This window comes from Colletotrichum gloeosporioides, assembly GCF_011800055.1.
Source record: "Colletotrichum gloeosporioides strain Lc1 chromosome Unknown consensus_5, whole genome shotgun sequence".
In the NCBI taxonomy this organism is placed as follows: domain Eukaryota; kingdom Fungi; phylum Ascomycota; class Sordariomycetes; order Glomerellales; family Glomerellaceae; genus Colletotrichum; species Colletotrichum gloeosporioides.
In genome coordinates this window covers 226,225-245,158 of record NW_025544650.1, presented here as the reverse complement: position 1 = coordinate 245,158, position 18,934 = coordinate 226,225, and the positions used below count along the sequence as shown (strand labels likewise).

Below are 18,934 nucleotides of genomic sequence, written 5' to 3'. Positions count from 1 at the left end.
TCAGATGAAACTGGGGATAAGAGCCACGGAGGGGTTGGATCTTGTTTCTGCTGCAGGTAGATTGATTAAGAGGAGCGTGCAGAGTGATGGGCAAGGAAGCGACTGAGACTGAGAATGAGCGGACGGCCTGCCTGAGAAAAAAGAAACAAGCAGCTGATCAACGCGGCAGACGCTTTCTAAAATACAAAGTTGTAAAGCTACGATGCATGAATGTCGGTCCTCAGCAAGCAATATCCCCGAAATGACAGCGGCGATGAACGACGCTTGACAGCGGGATCGTCTCCAGTCCAACCGCCGGACATTGCGCAGCGTCCATGTCCCTTGTGGTTTTTGACGTCTCCGCAATGTTAGCGATGTTGGTGCGCAGCAGCTGCAGTACACGAGTGTACGCGGTCTTTCGATATATCCACAAACGGGCCAACGTTGGCGGTGGGTTTATTGCTCCATTTGTGTATGAAAAAGGGGGCACATCGAAACGGCGCAGGTACCCGAATCGGACACACCTGATTGGCGGACCCAAAGTCCGTGGGGGCTGTCAAGAAGACTGACACTTTATGCAGGTTTGTGGCGTATGCAACGCAACCCTCCAACTCATAACTCAAGCCTTCTCGCTAAGTAGCTTCGAAGAATTCCCCGAAGAGTCTCTTGCATCTCTGCAACCTCGGCAGTCAGAAAGGAATTGTTCGAACATTTCTTCTTTCTGTGATCAAAAATCCTTCCGAGGAGAACGAGGACTTCGTGTGTTTATCCCCCGGGAATATGACGATAATGACGCACAGTCAGAAATCTGAGATCCACCACCAACGCGCCGCAGCACATCGCAGGGTTGATGACTCGGATATGGACCCCAGTCGCGATTCCAAAGACCACCGGCTTCTCTTCCGGCAACTCGCGGGCAACGCAGAGGCCAATTGCCGCTGATGATCTGTCGACATCGGTGGCCCCATTCGTTCCATCAATGGGATGGCAGGCGGGGCTCTTGGGTTCCTTTAGCGGCGGGTCTTGATGGAGCCTCTAGACTAACGCTTTGCTCCGGTTACCCAGATCCAACGGTCTTCCCCTAGACGAAACGAGCCTCAAGAAGAGCCGTGCGCCGGGACGTTCGATCATTTCGAGAGTCAATCGGATGGTGTTGACGGAGAAGACGGCTCTTTTCAGTGCGGCCGACCTCCTGTGGATATATCGCGGGAGAAACTAAGTCTAATATCTCTTCTTACGACATCCCCCTTGGCAAAGAACCCACAGCAGTGGTGAACCCTTGTGGATGCCGTTCCTCAAAACTGATCAAATGTGACAAAGCAGGCAACTGTTCGGGATTTGACCGGGACTCTTGCCCCCTTTTCCGTTTCCTGTTCCAGTGCAACGGTCCACATGTTCCTTTCTTTTCATCCCACCAGCCGAGGTCGTATCTGGATGGAGTTGATGGGGTGTCACTTGCAGTTGTCAAACATGACAGGCCGAAAGAGAAAAGATTGACAGTTTGGGAATGCTACCATGGTTCGGTCGAGAAACAGGTCGTCGGCGGAACCGCGGCATCCACCAGCACGTGTTTTGCAGTGTCTTGGTGCTGAAGCGAGACAATGAGTGAGATAGACGTAGGGCACAGGAGAGGAATTTCCCCCAAGACCTGTCGTGGGAAGGTTTGTTAAAATGATTCTCCATCCCCACGTGGTTCGTATCTTAGAGGGCCCCCCGTGAACCGTCTGCTCGGTGATGAACCCCTCTCTTTCGACAAACTGACAGTCCGGAGAACATCGTTGTTCGAACGAGAGAGCCTGTGTGGCCACCAAGCCACCAGCAGCCACAGCCAAGCATGGCGGCCTTCTACCCGTACAACGACACCAGTCTCGACCAAGGCGAGAGGGACTACCTGAAGAAGCTGGCCGACTTCGCCGAGGATCAGAACCTGGACGACGACTTGAGAGGATATGTTCGGGGTATCACGATCGCCTTTACGGCATTCGCCGCTTTCATCGTTGGCTTGAGGTTCCTGGCGCGTCACCTCCAGGCTGCGAGGTATCTGATCGATGATTACTTGATGCTGTTCGCTTTGGTCTTGCTGATTGGAAACATGGCCATGAACCTGCTTCGTAAGTCGGATATTCGAAACCTCAACAATAACGACAGATCTCTAACTCAAAGACTACTACAGTTGTTGATCGTGGAATCGGGTTGCATTCCGGCCGGCTCACATTACAGGAGATTCAGTTTCTCGATCGCGTACGTACTCCCAAACCCCACGAAACCGAGCGCGGGACTGACTTGGTGCTCAGACAATGATCGGCGCCGAGATCCTGTACGTCAACGGCGTCAATATGTACAAGATCGCTCTGCTGTTCTTGTACCTGCGCATCTTCCCCATGCCCGAGGTCCGCAAAGGCGCATGGATATGCGGCAGCTTGACGTCCCTTTGGACCTTTGCCTGCGTTATCGCGGCATCGATCCAATGTCTTCCTCTGAACACGCTGTGGGAGCCTTGGAAGCCGGGAACGTGCATCAATCTGTTCCTGACGCAGTTGTGCATCGCCGTCCCGAGTATTATTGTCGACATAGCGATTCTCTACCTGCCAATTCCTCACGTCCTCAAGTTGCAGATGAATCGGGCCCAGCGCATTCTGGTCTTGTTCACCTTCCTCCTGGGTAGCTACGTCGTTTTCACTAGCATCTACCGGTTCCGAATCTTCTTATTGTACACCAAGGATGACGTTCCATGTAAGTATTATCATCCGTGTACTTTGAAGTCGGCATCCTAACATTGTGAAGATTCTCTCGCTCAAGGTCTGGCATGGAACATCATCGAGATCAGCAGTGGCATTGTTTCGGCCTGTTTGCCAACTTTGGTAAGTCATCGAGTGAGGTGCTATCAAGACCATACTAACAATGGCTCAGGGTCCGATTATTCGGGTACTATGGAAGGGTCTTCTCGAATCTGCTCATCGCAGCGGCCTCGACAAGTATGGTCGATCATCAGCAGCCAAAAAGTCAACAGGAAGGTCAGCGGGCATGACCATTGGTGGTGGACGATCTGGAACAGCCTCACATGCTAGAGCCGCGTCCAAGGACTGGTCGAAGATGCACGAATCGCAGGGAGATAAGCCTGGCCTGAGAGAAGAGGCCAAATACGGTATCGGCCTCAAGACTATGGGCGGCGACGATGCCAGCAGCTCACACAGCTCACGCGGGTCAAACGAGATCGAGCTCATGCCTCAGAGTACTGTCAGCGTTACAGTGAAGAGCCCGGGAAGGTCGACGTTCCCCCAGAACGAACAGCCGCTCACGGCGAGAGAGCATTACCACGGAACGAAGCTGTCGAAGCGCAAGGAGACAGGCTATCCTCATCACGACAACCGAATCTGGCAACATCGTGAAGTCGAGGTTACGACAGAGCCTGTTGAGCCGGAGTCGGTGTTGTCAGAGTCCAACAGGAAGAGCTTCCGGAAGTCGACCGGATTATGAGATGGGACACCCTCTTCAGCTGGTTGGGGACCCAATGAAATACCCTTTGTACAACTTTGTAATAGTAGTCATCATTAATTACGCACAATTATTCAGATATTTAAAGTCTCAAGCTGTCGAAGATTGACTCTCAGCCGTGGGGAAAACAATGCAGCTGATTCTGCTGGTGATGATTCGGTACGCAGAGACGGTTCCCTCGGCCCCCGCCCTTGGGAGGACCTTTCCCATCAGTCGGGATCCTGAGGTGGCCCGCGAAACCGGATTGATATGATCCCTGCTGCCATTCCCGCCCCTCCAGCACCGAACGATTGCGGCCGCCCCTTACCCACGTGCCCAAGACCGGCCCATGCAGGGGAAATCTTTTGACGAGAACAGAGCAAGGGCTGCCCGGCTAGGACTTCCCCAGTCAGTTCTGTCTGGGAATTTTCACTGTGTTTGTCAGACATTTCATAGCAAACCCATGATTCCTTGGCATGTAACCCAGCGTTACAATTGCAACCTCTGCGATCGATCCTTCACGGCTGGAACCAATGTCGATCACCAACAGGCGTTTCTGCGGAAATTGGAATGGGACTCATAGATAACTGCAACTGTTTCGAGACTTATAACAAGGTATCTGGTGCTATGGGAGCTTCATACGCAACGGGCGCTGTACAGGTCCTCCTGAGTCCCTGACTCGCATTTCTCGTGTGTACTTGTCTCGATGACCACTGAGTCTCCTCCCGTGCATCTAAGGTGACACTTCGCACAGATACCGTTGGGCGAGTCGACAGGCTCAATGCAGTTACAGTCTATGCAGCAGCAGACGAACCTATGAGCCAAGGATGTTTCGCTGTGAACGAAACTCATCGTGTGTAATGCTACGCTGTGTTGTGTTGCGGGATTTGTTGGAATGAAGTTTCTTCTCAGTTGAGCTTCATTTTCCACGACTGAGAATCGATCTTGGTTAAATTTATACCATGATAATTGATAGAAGTCGCCGGCGAATCACGCAACAAGGTTGTGTCGGTGAATGACAGCACGAAGCTATTCACAGCTAAAGCCACTGAAACTGATGTGGCTCAGGCTCCTTATGGACAAATCAGACTGAATTCAACATAGTCTATTTTCCGCGCCGATGTATTGTTTACCTATAGGCACCCCTGCACTGCAGAGCCTTACTGGCTGGCCTCCGCTCGCTCAGACTCTTCCCTTGCCTTCTTCAAATTCTCATACTCAGGAAGGTGCAGGACAGCGTAGATGTATGGGAAGGTAAGCAAAATCAACAGAACCCAAATCGCATGTCCCCACAGCCACTGAGTGCGTGCGCCAAGTGCGTACAGACTAGCAAAAAGAGCCGGAGAGAAGGCCCGGATGATGCTGAGCCCGGTCAACGACAGAGCGTTGAGGGTTCCCAGAACCTGAGGACTGGGAGAAACATCGTTCAAGGCCAGCTGGACGCCGGTGAAACTCATAGCCACTCCACTACCGATGGCGAGAAGCATCGGGGCAAACACCCAGAACAAGGTTATCGCAGTCGGGTTGTGGGCGCCGGCTTTGAGGACGAGATTTCCGAGTGGCAACATGAAGAAGAACCACGGGTAGGCGTAGGCACAGACGCGGAGCAAGCCGTTGGTTCCCCAGCGGTGCTGGAGTGGGGGGAAGATGACCAAGAGCCAGAATGCTTGAGCGATGCCGTTCACGGCCATCATCAGGGAGATTTGCACAGAGGTGAAGCCGAGCCCACCGAGGTCGACGCGCGTGTACCAGAACACTGGAACGATGGCGGTGTACGCGAAGGCAAGAAGCATGACATGGCCGTATGTGTAGAGCACGATGCCGACGCCGGGAGACTTCACGATTTCCAAGATCGAACGGTTATCCTTCGTGGGTCCTCCATGGCCATCACCATCCGCATGATGCTCTTTCTTCAGAGTCTCCTCAAGGAAAAGAAAGCTTGTCAGAGCCGCCGTCAGACCGATGAAACCGACGACGAAGGTGGAAAGGGAATACGGGTAGTCGAGGAAGAACTGGACGTCGCCGAATACACGGGGGTACTGTTGCGCCGGGTTGGCCAAAGCACCACCCAAAAGCGGACCGCAGACAATGCCGCCCAGGTTGCCGCTGAAGGCAAACCAGCTGAAGGCCCTCGCCTGCGTCTTCGGGGTGCTGTGCTCTGCAATCATTGTCCTGATGGTTACAACCGTTCCGGCAAAGACACCCGCTAGGCACCGGAACAGGATCATCTGCCAAATGGTCTTGGCCATGCCAAAGGTGGAGGTCGCAAAGGCAACACCGACGAGTGAGTAAACGAGCACCGGCTTGCGGCCGACTCGGTCCGAGAGTTTGCCCCAGAAGATCATGACAACTGCCTGCGTCAGGGAGAACAGCGACTCAATGAGACCAGAGTAGAACCCGGCGTCCGTGTCCGCGAGGTTGCCGTTCTCCTGGACCATCTGGTTGATGTACGGAAAGATGGCGAAGAAGGCCATGGGCTCAACCATTCGGGCGTAGCAAAGCCAAATAATTTGCCATACCGGCAGCGGCTTATCGTCCTCATCGGCCCCATCCTGGTTCGGCTCCGGTTCATGGAGGGTGGTGGCTTGTGAGATGTCGGGGTCGGCGGTCGGAGCGATATCCTTGGTCGCCAGAAGCGGTGTCACCTCGGTCGCGTCGACGGTCCCGTTCGACGCGTTGCCGCCGTTTTGGTTTCTTTGGTCCGGCGCCATTGTGTCGTATTGATGCCCGACACTTGAGCCTGTTGCAATCAAGTGGTTTTGTCGTCGATACTGACGGTCGGTGTCACCTCCGGAGGTGTTTTTGAGACAATATGAGCCCGAGGACAAAGGTGAGACGAATTTCACAAAGGGCGCGTCTTCGGCGTTAAGTGTGACCGTCAGGCAAAAGGTCTACGAATCCAGCTTCCCGTTCAGGCTAGGCGCGCTCGCTGTTCTGGGCCCTTATTCCCCCAATTAATCTCCGCCGACGGATCCGAACTCGGGGATGTTGCTTGGAGCCCTTGCTGGACACGGGTACAGTAGGTAGGTGGCAGCTTTGGTGTGAGAATGCAGAAATGCGACGCGGTCAAAAGCCATTTGGAATTGAGTTTTTTTGAAGGTAATAGTTCGTTTTCTCAACAGTGGAGACTGTAAATATTGATAAATGATAAGATGCTTTCTAGGACATTGAGGTGTTTCTCATTGGCCCCTGTCTAACCTGCGGGCTTGTCATCTGCAGGGGTCGAACTCTACAGCAGCAGTTGCAAGCCGTTGCTCACGGTGTCTCAATTGGCGCCGCTGCCGCTGCATCCCTATGGTTTATCTGGCATGATTAAGGCGACGTCAAAACCCTCTTGTCAACGGATAGTATGGGGTTCATCCGTGAGGCACGGTTCAAGAAGGTGTCGGATCAGGAACGGGAGTTCTGGCTAGCTCGTCTCGGCTTGGCGAACTCAGCCCGGCCCGAAACGCTATTTGTCAAAGTCCGTACCTGCGTCTCTTTGTTCTCATGTCGTGGCTTTCCTACTAAAGGACTGACATGTTTCGATTCTTTCCACCGGGTTACGCTCTTTCGAGTTTGGACGCATGACGTATGACAGATCTAGCGGGAGTTCGGGCGGAGGCTCGAGCATACCGCGGCTCCGCTGGCTCAGGTCTAGTACTTAACCATCAGCGCGGTACGTCTCCCCGTTTTTGGCAATGTCTGTTCACTCCCGCGGCGAAGTTCCTACAATGTCTTCTTTGAGGGTCGGTGTGATCGGCGCAACGGGGATGACGGGGTCTCATGCGACCGTGGAGTTGATCAACAGAGGGCACCATGTTGTTGGGGTATCGAGAGACCCTTCAAGGTTGGGGAAGCACGAGCTCTATGAGCCCAGAAGCATCGACCTCGGCAGCTCGGACGTCTTGGACATATCAAAACAACTCTATGGATTGGATGTAGTTGTCAACGCCTATGGGCCCCACAGCCAGCTTGGATCATCTTTTGCTTACAGTAAGACATTCACGAGAAGTCTTGGAACAGCCAACTAATACGTTGTGACAGGGTCGTTTGTTGAAATGACGCGCAAAATATTGCTTGCTGCAAGAGAGGCCCACGTACCATACTTCGTCATGGTCGGGGGAGCTGGTAGTCTGGAGATACCGGATAAGCCTTACATGACGGCTGCCGACGATGCGAGGTTCTTCACAGCGTACGGCAGAGCAATGCTAGCCAGCGAGGCCTACATAATGCACTGCCAAGACTGGGCAGGAGACTTTGCGACAAGGTTACGGACAGCTCGCGATGCGTGGCTTGCAGAACGAGATGGGAAGGGAACCGAGGCGACGAAGAAGGTTCTAGAGGACATGGAGAAGACCATGGCGGATATGAACAGCCAAGGGGTGGACTTCATCACAGGGGCTCGCGCCACGTATATGTTCTTTGACGGCAACACGTCTTTCAAGTGGACATACATAGCTCCTCCACCGCTATATCGGCCTGGGACAAGGACCGGACTGTACACGGTTGAGCTCGACAGGATGCCCCTTCAGCTTCAGAAAGGTGCGGAAAGCGGTGATAGCTTTTCGATATTTGATGGGCGTTTGCAGAGCATCTCGGTTCCAGATATGGCAGTTGCTATTGCAGACGAGGTTGAGCAACAGACTAAGGTTTGGAAGCACTGGTGTCCGTATACATATGGTCTTGATGACAGGCCTGGTCCAACTTATGTCACACTTACATAGTACTACCAGATCGACTTGATACAGAGTGAGATTTCGCCCTATCACAATAGGTCGCTTGATTGGTTTCATTTCATGTATAGTAGCTTTTGAGTCCAACGTGATCGATAGACTACTACTCGTATGATCGATTTGATGGCACCTGCAGCCCATCGGAGCCCATGTCCTCCTTGCCATGTTATGAGAACGTGGTACTTACTGCTTCTGCACTGAAATTGGTTGGTTCGCCACCACCTCGGGTCCTTTCGTGTCATACGCAGGTGCTGTCTCTGCCTCAGGACGATCAGAGTCTGATGTCACACCTGCCGCATTCTGGCTAGCTCCCTCAGTTGCCAGCCTCATCTCAAGATCAGGATGTTTCAGCTTCCATCTCTTCATATACCACGTGCCAAACATCAGGAAAGCCCACATTGCTACTTCGAATACAGTTGCTGCAGGGTAGCCGTGCGGGTATCGAGGCGCCTCGACGGTGGGGAAAGTGAATAGTGGAATCCAAATTTGGTTGCAAAAGCCCAAGGTCATCATGGATGAGATGATTAAACCACGCTCGCCATAGTTCTCTTTCAGGGTGAAGTTAAGCCATGAGTACTGAGAAAGTGTTTGTTAGTCACAGCCTTCATGTTTAGAATCTCGCCCGAGTGACCTACCAGAATCGGAGAGGCCATGCCTGAAAAGCCGCCAAAATAGAATGCGCAGAACTTCAAAATGTCTGGGACGTTCCAGACTGATAGCACTATGCATGAAAACAGCACGAAGCTCTGGGTTCGAAAGTCAGTGGATGCCTTCATAACTGGGCTGTGTCGGTGAGCAACTTACTGCTTGGAAAGTCCAAAGTCCTCTGAGGCTCAAGCAACCTGCCAACGTGGTACCCAGCCAAGACGACAGAGCGCGCAATAGGTCAATGAAAGTTGGCAGGATGTTGACCAACTCAATGGAGTATTTCGCATCCCGAAGCCACAGGGCCATGTAGCCAGTCCAGTAGTGTGCTTGGCATAGGAAACTGCAGGATGTTAGCGATGTCATCTTTCATGCGAAAAGGTAAAGAAGACTGACATGTAGCACGGTACACAGATCCACCACATTGGTCGTGAGAGCGTGTACTTGAAGGTCTTCCAGGTGATGCCCTCCGTCTCCACAGTTGGCATCCTCTTGATTGCTAGGGCGTACTCTTCATCGGTGAAGAACCATCGCTTAGGGGAGATTGGCAGACCAGGCCAGAAGGCGAAGCCTAGGAACGAGATGGGAAGAGTGATGATGCCTTGGACTATGAACAGCCACCGCCAGCCAGCTCTTCCGTAGACTCCATTCAGGTTTCGGTACGCGGCTGCTTGGAGGTATCCAGAGAACATGGAACCCAGTGAGTTGCCCATGAACCACACACCGGCTCTCTTGAAGAGTTCTTCATTCTTGAACCAGCTGCCGACTACAAAAGGTTAGAAGGGTTGCACGTTGGTCCGTGAATGAGTGCTTACGGATGAGATGAGTCCCGCCAAATGATGACGCCTCTAGAAAGCCTGTGACCGCCCGGAGAATGTACAGATGCCAGCTGTGTTTGATTTCAGACTGGCAGAAAGCGATAACAGCCCAAATGATCTGAAGTGAAGGGAGCAAGAAGGGAGCACTGCACTTAATTAGCTTCGGCGTCTGGAAGACTGTATCTTGAGAGGTTCGCACATCTTCGCTTTGGTCTGGAGCGTCATCAGCGGGATCTGTCCAATGACATAGGCCGTATTGTCTTATCAGATGTTAGCGTGAGCAGGCAATGAGACGAAAGGTTGTACAACTTACATGCCACGACGTAGTAATTCAGTTCATTGCCCCATGCGTTGAGGTCTTCCCGCATGCCCGAAACATACGCATTCGTGACATTTTGCTGTCCAAGGAACTGTTGCAAAGGCTGTTTAGACTCCATTATATCCAGGATTGACTTCCAAGCCACCTACTCTGCAGAAGAAACTCAAGCTTCCAAAGACTAAGATAGCCAAGTCCAACTTTCTCAGCAGCTTCCGCTCCGCGGCAGGATAGTGAGACGCTGGAAATTTTGTCAGGGTAACTTCAACAAGCAATCGGCACGAATGACTTACGGTACCAGTCAAACACTGACAATACCACAGCTCCCACCTTGTTCTTCTTTACCGCCCGAAGAATAGCCCCCATGTTGGTCGATGTGTGCCGGAATGATCTGCTGGAGAGTCCAAGAGGCACAGCACCTTCGGCGTTACAGCTTGCCCGACGTTTTATACGTACACCCAACTCTTTAAGGTAGGTTCCTACCCAGTTTTCGTTATGTGAGCATCTTTATAAAGCCCATTGCCACTTCAGTACCCTTGCAAACGCCCAGAATCAGCGGCCTGCAGTCCGCGATAAGCTTGCAGAGCTGCAGCTTTGCAGACCTCTCCTCTTGACTTCATCCGCCGAGACCCGACCAGTTGCAGCAAGCAGGCCTCTTCGCCCACTATTCGCCATTATGCCAGGAATGACGATTATGCTTCAACAAATCGGGGTGTCCAATGCTTCTGGGGAACGACGCGGGTTTGCGGAGACTGCACCATGCAAATAATCTCCGAAACGGTATGGGAGGCCAGCGTCCATCGAATCGTGAGCCGGACAAAGCATCATCCCGCCGAACTCGGTGTCGTTTTACCGGCGGGAGCACATCATACGGAGCTTGCTTACCGCGCACGCGGGGGTTTGGGGGGGTTGCTACGGTTATTTTCCGGCGCATCTACCGGCGAGGGAGACGACGTTGGCGGACCGGGGTTGGTTGTGGTGGGGATTGCGCCATCCGTTATCAAATGATGACATGCGACGATCTCGCATCTCCAACGGCCTCGGCCATATAACTTGGCCAATTTGCTTAGTGATGCCGCGGGGTAGACTGCAAGTGTGTGACCATGAAGATAATTGAGTCAAATCAACGTCGCGTTATTGGACGTGGAGGTCGTGTTGTGCGGAGTAAAGGCCGATGGAGGGTTCAGGGGGGCCGGACTGGACTTCCGGCGAGATGCCGTCCGGAGTCGCAACCAAGGTTAATAGTTAAAATGGCGAGCTCAGAACCCTTGGAGTCTGAAAAGTCTGAGCTTGCATCAGAGATCAGCCCGCCTTCTCAAGAAAAGACACCCCGTCTCACCGCCCGCCCAACATGCCTTCTGTTGTGTCTGAGTTGTACCAGTACTCCCACGTCCCCGAGACGGAGGAGAACCTCGATTGGGCTGACCGTAAGTCTTCATGATGAGCTTATGCAGCGAATGATTCACTGGTTTTCTGACGCAACCCAGTTCCCACCATTGACCTTGCCAAGTACGGAACACCAGAGGGCAACAAGGAACTTGCCCAGACTTTGATCGAGGCCATTCGCACCAAGGGATTCTTTTATGTCATCAACTACGGCATCTCACAACAAGAAGTGGACAAGCAGTTTGCTCTAGGCCAGAAGTTTTACGAGCTCCCTCTTGATGAGAAACTCAAGTATGAGCCGAACCTCGATTCCGGCGACTACAATGGATACCGTCCTGCAGGCAGGCGGTTCCTAAGCGGTGGCATCAAGGACAAGACCGAGGTTTGGAACATGGCGACCAAGGATGGTCACATTACTCAGCCTTTGCCCAAGCTTTTGGAGGAGCGTAAGGAAGAGATTGAGGGCTTTGCCAAGGTAAGATGGACGTCTGCTCATCCCCGGCCGCATGCTAATTCATAGTGAAAGGACTTGCATGACAAGGTTCTGGACCCCTTGAACCATCTCATCGCTCTTGCTCTCGAGCTTCCAGAAGACTTCTTTACGCGTGTTCACAAGTGGGATGTGCATGACGAGTCTCATCTGCGATACATGAAGTACTCCAAGTTCACGCCAGAGGAGATTGAGAAGCTCGATGACGGTCTTTGGTCTCGTGGTCACACCGATCTTGGCACCATCACCCTTCTTTTCCGCCAGCCAGTGGCAGCGCTGCAGATTAGGGATCACGAGACCGGCAACTGGAAGTGGGCAAAGCCTCTTGACGGCAGTCTGACTGTCAACACATGCGACGCCTTGAGTTTCCTGACTGGCGGTTACGTCAAGTCTACCGTTCACAGAGTAAGCTATCCACGATCACTTTGCACAATTGTCGTACTGACTCTTCGCGAAGGTATCTGTTCCCCCCAAGGACCAGCGCCATGTCGACCGCCTGGGTCTTCTGTACTTCGCCCGTCCCCAGAATGATCTCACGCTGAAGACCATTGACTCTCCGGTCTTGAAGCGCGAGGGCTTCACACAAAATGAGTTTGAGGCCGGCGGTCACAGAGTTCCAACGATGGGCGAGTTCACAACTCTGAAGCAAACATGGCAGCAGAGAAAGGGCGTCAGCTACCAGTCATCCGAAGGCCAAGAGATTTTGCCTGGTTTCAAGGGCCAGTACTTCCAATAGTTAGATGAACAGTGTTGTAAATGTAATAAAACACTTTGTTGGCCACTGATAGGCAGAAGAGCCGTATAACAACAAAAGCTCTCCGGTGCATCGTATCTACAAGCGCTATGTCGTCCATATTGCGTCCAAAGTAAGGAGAGAGAGGAAAACATCGATATCAAGATAGTTCTCCAAGTATATCAAATCTGACTGTCACCATTTGCCTGTTTCTGTACATTCTTTCGACAGGGTGCTTGTCTTCGTGCCTTAGCAAGACGCAACGATAGTCGCCGTGCCCGTCACTCCATCTAAGGGACCGTTGGTAATCGCAAGCTCGCATGATTTGCTGATGGTGTACTGAACGTACGGTCCTCCGCTCGGCAACCTGACGCCCGCACTCGCACTTCCCTGCGAGCAAGAACCAGCAGTGCCTCCATTGATCGAGTCTTCGAACTGGACGAGACAGCTGGCATTGGTCGTGCCATTTGCCGGAGCGGCATAGGCGAGAGCAGCGAAAAGAGCGGCGAAAATAAGGACGAATTGAGCCATTGCTGGAGATTCCTTGTTAGTATGAGATTGAAATTGAAACTAGGAGAGGATGTGCAAAACTATACATACTGGATGTTGTGAACGAGCCGAGGCCAATAGGATAGTAAACGACAGTAATGCCTCAATGCGTCAACGAGCGAATGTTTGGTGTTAGAAAGCTTAAAAGGGATGATCTTGGGATGAACCGTTTCTTGTTGTAGAGTTCGAAGTCTTAAATACTCTCCAATGGTCAAGAGCTAAGCTCAGTCAGTCGATTCATCGACAAGGGGCCCGCCAGCCTCTAACGGCGATCATGAGGCGTATCTTTTTAAGTTGAGAGTGGAATACTCCTATTTGAATCGAGTTGATTGAAAACCCCGGTCGTAATCCACTGTAAACACTAATATTAGGTTCGGTAGGCGATCATCTGGTATAAAGTCCAATGGTATGACTCGTCATGACATTTAGGGGCATCGATAGCATGACAACATATAGCTTGGCTCCCGCGTTTGCAATTCCTATTTCGCTGCGATAGGAAACTTCTTGTTGGGTATTCCAATGTCTGCGCTTCCCACAGCGAGCCACAGAAATGGTTACAGGACACGAACACCCGGCTATGGCACCAGACTGCATGCGACGTAACAAAGCATGGTGCATCATACACCGAGAAGCTCTGCATGAATAAACTGCATACAAAAACAGAACATGGGGCAAATCACATTAGATACAATCTAACAACATATCTAGCCTCCGATAACCAATACGATTAGACCTCAGCGGCCTGACCGGAGCCCTGATCCTTAGGACTGCGCCAAAACGGCCGCCTAGATCGCCAAGAACCACGACTACGCGATTCTACTTCAGTCTTAGAAGTATCAGATCCTTGTTCTCGTAGCCCTTCCTGCTCAGTGTACAGTGCGGAATTATGCACATTCTGTAGACTCCTCCTGCCTTGAGGCTTGTTTCCATTAGTGTCAGTGTTTCTCTGGTCGGTCTTCTGGTCTAGGTTCCTGTCCAGACGCTTTTTTCTTGAGTCTTTCACCTTGCCCTTGATCCTGTTGACTTCTTGCTCTAAGTTCTTGAGAAGATCGTCACTTTTCATAAACTTCTTATACTTGTCCCAAACCACAAGCCAGACATAGTAGGCTCCAGTATATACCAGGACCCAGGTCTCGAGCATCTTATAAGCTGACCAGAAGACAGTTCGCGGGAAGGTCCAAAAGGCGAAAATGATCGACACAGAAATTACAGCAGCCGAGATCGGGACTTCATGGGCGAATATCAGCACTTATTTTGAGCCGGGGAGGAATCAGGAATTGATACGTACACATGAAGTTCGCCTGATCGCCAAAGGTCATCTTGTCTGATCCGATGGTCGAGTTATTCATGCCGAAAACACTGGACATGAAAGATAACGGAAGCTTGGGGCAGTCAGTAGAGAACTTGAACATAGACATGATGAACGACGTACGAAAATGATTGTCACAATGGTGAAAATCATGATGGACCTGCCCTGCCGAACAGTCTCATCCGCTTGTTTAACCGACTGCCAAGCTTGCAAAATGCTAGCTTGCTGTTGCTTGAGGTCGAGCAGGTCTTTGATCTGTGGGTCTTTCATCAACATCTTCTCGCAACTACTTCGATGTACCCTTTTGGGTTGGCTTACCCCTCGAGCTGTGCTTTCAGCGCTCTTTCTAAGTCCTTCAAGTTCCAGGACTCTGTCGCCAACATCTGAGATCAAGTCATATGCTTATTTTCGAAACCAGATGAATTCTTGTCGTTCTCTTTCTCTGATTCGCTTAGCCTCCTTGATCTCCTTAGCCTCCTTTTCGTTACTTTCGTCCAGTTTCCTCTCTAGTGAGGATGCCCGAGACGACGCAGTCTTACGATAATCCCGATCAGCATCAGGGCTCCGTGAGTTATCTCTCCATTCTCCGCTTGAGTCGTAGATATTCTCAACATGTTTCGTGAATCGTTTGATGACTTCCTTCTGTTTATTATTGATATTGATCATAATGTCGAGTTCGTCGATGATGTCTTTAATCTCTCGTTGAAGCTTCCCTTCAGGATTGATGTTGAGAAGTGGCGGATGCAAGTGCGACGCGTCCTCGTATTTGAACTTGGAGACATACAACTGGGAGGCTCTCTTGGTCCAGTGCCATAGATGGTGAAAGGACACTGTCTGCAAATTGGTCTGTTGTTCTCTTAGTTTCTCACGCCTACTAAGTGTCAAAACGCTGGCACTCACCAAGTTTCCAATAGCGTCCCCAAATATATCCATGACCTGAGGGTGCCGATCCTGTGACCGAGTCAGATATCAATAGTCGAGAGTGGTAGGAATGGCTTACCGGGGTCTTGGTGCGATCAAAGAAGGTATTAGAGCACTCGTCCAGGATGATCAGCGCCACGTCAAAGACCGAACGGATCTGGTTCTTCCGAGCATTCTTGATTCGTGTCCGGATTGATTTGTGCACGCCTGAGGGATACTGCTTGTTCGCTCCGTACCGCTTGGGGAAGCTGGTAATGATCGTCTTTTTGTCGAGTATCCACATCCAAAGCTGGTCAACCATGACAACTCGAGAAACCTTGCGGATCTCACCACGGCAATGATCGCAACCGTTGGTGTCTGTTCCTATCCAGTGATCGTCCCATCTGAACGTGTCCGAAGTGTTGTCAGGGTCGCGATTGCGCTCGCAAAGATCATCCGTTTTATGATGCAGCAGTCTCTCCAGGGCCAAGTGTTTGCGAATCCATCCCTCTTCTTCAGTACAGTCTTTCTTGCCTAGCTCGCGGAAACGATGCATGTTTCTGTCGTCCATTGTGGTACCTCGATAGACGACTTGGTCTCGGTCGCGAGCCTTTGTTGTCTTCAAAGTCCAATAGTAGGATTGATCGAGTGTTCGCCGAGGATGCAGCGGAGGATCATGGTGAAGATACTTCTTCAGAAGCTGTTCATCCCTGTATATAGCAATGGCCTCGTAAAGCCTAGCAGCATCAAGTAGAAGCTGACCAAGTTTGCTTCTGGCCTTGATTTTCCCATGGCCGTCGGCTTTCAGCTTGGCCACGTACCATAGCTGTTGCTGCCCGTCTTCGTGCTTTTCATCCTTTGCTGGTCCGGTCCTATCAGCGAAACCTTTTGCGACCTCGGTAACAGTGCGATGGATCCCGGGAAGTGAAGCCATAGATGCTCTCTTCTTCAGTTCCTCCTGGATTCTACTCAAGTAGTTTGGATCTTCCGGGGGATGAGTGGGAGCCGTTCTCGTCGTTGTGAGAGGTTTTCCGGCAAAGGTTCGGAAGTCGACCCTATTCTTCTTCGCTTCTTTGGCCTCGTCATCCCGCTTGTTGCGATGCTTTGCGGTCTCTTCGTCGATTATTTTGGCGATCTTGTCACGCTTCCTGTCTTCTTCCCAGTGAAGATATGGCATCTAGGGCCATGTTAGGGTGTTTCACGGGTCTTCAATGGTCCAAAGGTTTCTTGACTCACGAAAAGCACGACGTTTCCTGGATTGTCTTCCGAATCCCAAATCTCTGTGCAATGGTTAGTAAATGATGTCGTTTGCGAGGGTCCAGCGGCCCAGCGGTGCTCACCAGATGACACCCGTTCACAAATCGCTCTCATGTGCCGCGCGTGGACCATACTCCGTCTCCCTCCGTGTTGTTGACCTCTCCAATACTCAGGTCGAAGGATCATATGACTTCTGGTCTTGACTGGGGGGGCTCGGTAAATGCGACCATGATCCGGCTTGCGATCACCGAAGTAGCGTGCTATGGCTTGCTTGATAAACGTCAGCATATGACGCATCTTGATAGAGCTGAAAGAGTCCTACTTCGATCCACTGGTAGAAACTGTCAGCATCTGTTTCGAACGAATGGACGGAATGAAAGAGATACACTTACTGCCATGTTGTTATGAGGGATGTGGATGTATCGCACCCGATCTGGATGGCCGTTCTTGTTGAGAACAATACTCTCATCCCCAGACTCTTCGCCTTCGTCTGCCTCTTCGGGGCCGTTCGACTCTGGTTTTCCGAAGTTTTTGCCAAGGAGGAATCTTAGAGACAGTCTCTGATCAGGGAATTTGCCTTTGAATCGGTAGTCATCCTTCCTGTCGGTTGGCTTGAGGTATCTCTCATCCGCAGAAAGCGATTTGTAGAAGGACTTGGAAGCATGGGACATGTACGAGTCCTTCGGAACTCCTAGACTTGGTCGTCGGAACTCCTCTCTCTGATCAAACTCCCGTTGTGGTTGAATATCTTCCGTCAGCTGCTCCGTGGTGGTTCTCGAGATTGCTGGCGTAGACTGCCTTCTCAATCCAGGACTGGGTCGGTTGAAGCTGGCCGATGCGGAAAGCTGGCCAGAGTCATTGCCTTCCGTCCCTTTCCGCTCAGGGTTGCAGATGTCCCATTCCATGATGTATCCATTGATGTCCCGCTCCAAATCGTATTTCTTTGCCTCGTCATCAGAACTTTCACCCGTGTTCTCACTGCTTCCTATGAGGTCCAGAACCTCACATCGGCCTAGATCTACTGTTCTTGGGTCCGGAGTAAAGGTGTCGGTAGGTCTGTTATTCGTCCTCTTCCATTCGCGTATATCCCGGATTCCTTTCTTGGTCGTTTTGTCACCCCTCCACTTGTCAAAACTTGCCGCCAGACACTTCACAAGATTGCAGTCCTCAGAATGGCCTCCATCCCTCTCGTGAGGACATTTGACACCCTCAAGAGCTCTGCGCAAAGTGTCTGTTCGTTTATACTGTGCCTCAATGGAAATGGCATGGCTGCGGATCTTCTTCTTGACATTCTCCTCGGCGCGGTCTCTGAAGTCCTGCTTCCTCTCATCGTTTCCATCTTGCTGGTTCAACTTCTGTATCTCAAGTTGGACTTCTTTGTCCCAGTAGGACTTGTTCCCACTACGAGACAGGAAGTTGGGACGTTCATGTATCTCAATGCAGCCAAAGTAATGTGCCAAAATGTCCCGGATGACTTCGGGCCCGTGGGGTTCCGCGGAGAGACAGGTCGGCGTTGTGTCGTGATCTCCCATGGTCTTCTATACGAAGGTGACGTATTGGCAACAGAATGTGAAGATGAAGTCGTGCCTTGCAGGCATCAGTTGCCCAGAATGCAAATCATTTATCTTGGCTGGTCGGGATTGATCTCAGTGGTCAAGTTGCGCATACGTGAAGCCAATTGCATGGGAACAGGGCAATTAAGAGACCGAACCTCGTTGGGGGCCACAACGAGGCTCGGAGCCAAATCGCGGTTTTGCTGCTCATCCTTCACTCATCCTTAACTATATTGGTCAATGGGTGGTCAGATTGAAGACACGGTGGTTGGCTCTTGTGAATCACAACCCAATCACAGCCTGCTTGTGGCTCTTCAGCTCCGGCAGGCTGCAGCAACATGCCTCGATCCCACCGTGATGGGCGGGGAAAGCTGTAAGCCGGGGTTCGATATCATAGGCGCGAGAATTTTTGGGGGCAATGTGGCAGATAAGAGGCGCTCAAAATGTCCGTCCTATTTAGCAATACGACAAGCAGCTAAGATTATGTGCGGTCGCACAGAGACCAGAGTACTGTACCCGACAACTCAGCCTCAGCTAACTAAGCTCAATTCGAACTTGATGGGCGATTATCCAGGACATACTTCCTTACTATTTCGCGAGATTGACGTCCGGAAGCCATTCTTGGCAACATCAGGCTGTGACGCTTCATGGAGTCTGCTGCAAGGGAGATGGAGTATTGGCAAAGGTGGGCTCATGGCTCTGCAGCCACCCCGGTCTGTGATCGCTTAACGAGGACATCTTTGCGAGAGGATCACCCATTAACGGCATCAAGTCCGCTAAGCGATCGCATCAGCTCCGAAGGCCGTAACC

General features: G+C 51.5%; 6 protein-coding genes across 6 annotated transcripts; 3 read left to right on the top strand and 3 right to left on the bottom strand.

Annotated features, from left to right (window-relative positions):
• Positions 1–1,650: 1,650 nt before the first annotated feature.
• Positions 1,651–3,456, top strand: GCG54_00003661 (uncharacterized protein; the record flags this gene model as incomplete). The annotated part of the gene is made up of 6 exons (XM_045403731.1): positions 1,651–1,671; positions 1,751–2,090; positions 2,153–2,220; positions 2,274–2,712; positions 2,764–2,840; positions 2,890–3,456. 6 exons carry the CDS (start codon positions 1,651–1,653, stop codon positions 3,454–3,456), a joined length of 1,512 nt encoding a protein of 503 aa, XP_045271071.1.
• A 1,157-nt stretch (positions 3,457–4,613) lies between these two features.
• Positions 4,614–6,164, bottom strand: GCG54_00003660 (Efflux pump azaK; the record flags this gene model as incomplete). The annotated part of the gene is made up of 1 exon (XM_045403730.1): positions 4,614–6,164. The coding sequence occupies one exon, from the start codon at positions 6,162–6,164 to the stop codon at positions 4,614–4,616; it is 1,551 nt and encodes a 516-aa protein (XP_045271070.1).
• Positions 6,165–7,166: 1,002 nt separating this feature from the next.
• On the top strand, positions 7,167–8,159 carry GCG54_00003659 (uncharacterized protein; the record flags this gene model as incomplete). The annotated part of the gene is made up of 2 exons (XM_045403729.1): positions 7,167–7,428; positions 7,480–8,159. The coding sequence occupies 2 exons, from the start codon at positions 7,167–7,169 to the stop codon at positions 8,157–8,159; spliced, it is 942 nt and encodes a 313-aa protein (XP_045271069.1).
• A 192-nt stretch (positions 8,160–8,351) lies between these two features.
• GCG54_00003658 (Pantothenate transporter liz1) lies at positions 8,352–10,313 on the bottom strand (the record flags this gene model as incomplete). Its single annotated transcript, XM_045403728.1, has 9 exons — positions 8,352–8,744; positions 8,804–8,914; positions 8,973–9,156; positions 9,210–9,579; positions 9,629–9,777; positions 9,831–9,891; positions 9,945–10,041; positions 10,100–10,188; positions 10,241–10,313. The coding sequence occupies 9 exons, from the start codon at positions 10,311–10,313 to the stop codon at positions 8,352–8,354; spliced, it is 1,527 nt and encodes a 508-aa protein (XP_045271068.1).
• Positions 10,314–11,197: 884 nt separating this feature from the next.
• On the top strand, positions 11,198–12,559 carry GCG54_00003657 (putative 2-oxoglutarate/Fe(II)-dependent dioxygenase; the record flags this gene model as incomplete). Its single annotated transcript, XM_045403727.1, has 5 exons — positions 11,198–11,220; positions 11,268–11,374; positions 11,435–11,808; positions 11,860–12,228; positions 12,281–12,559. 5 exons carry the CDS (start codon positions 11,198–11,200, stop codon positions 12,557–12,559), a joined length of 1,152 nt encoding a protein of 383 aa, XP_045271067.1.
• A 1,273-nt stretch (positions 12,560–13,832) lies between these two features.
• On the bottom strand, positions 13,833–18,103 carry GCG54_00003656 (uncharacterized protein; the record flags this gene model as incomplete). Its single annotated transcript, XM_045403726.1, has 8 exons — positions 13,833–14,332; positions 14,394–14,487; positions 14,538–14,669; positions 15,315–15,365; positions 15,415–16,491; positions 16,551–16,594; positions 16,655–16,889; positions 16,964–18,103. 8 exons carry the CDS (start codon positions 18,101–18,103, stop codon positions 13,833–13,835), a joined length of 3,273 nt encoding a protein of 1,090 aa, XP_045271066.1.
• Between the last annotated feature and the right edge of the window lie 831 nt (positions 18,104–18,934).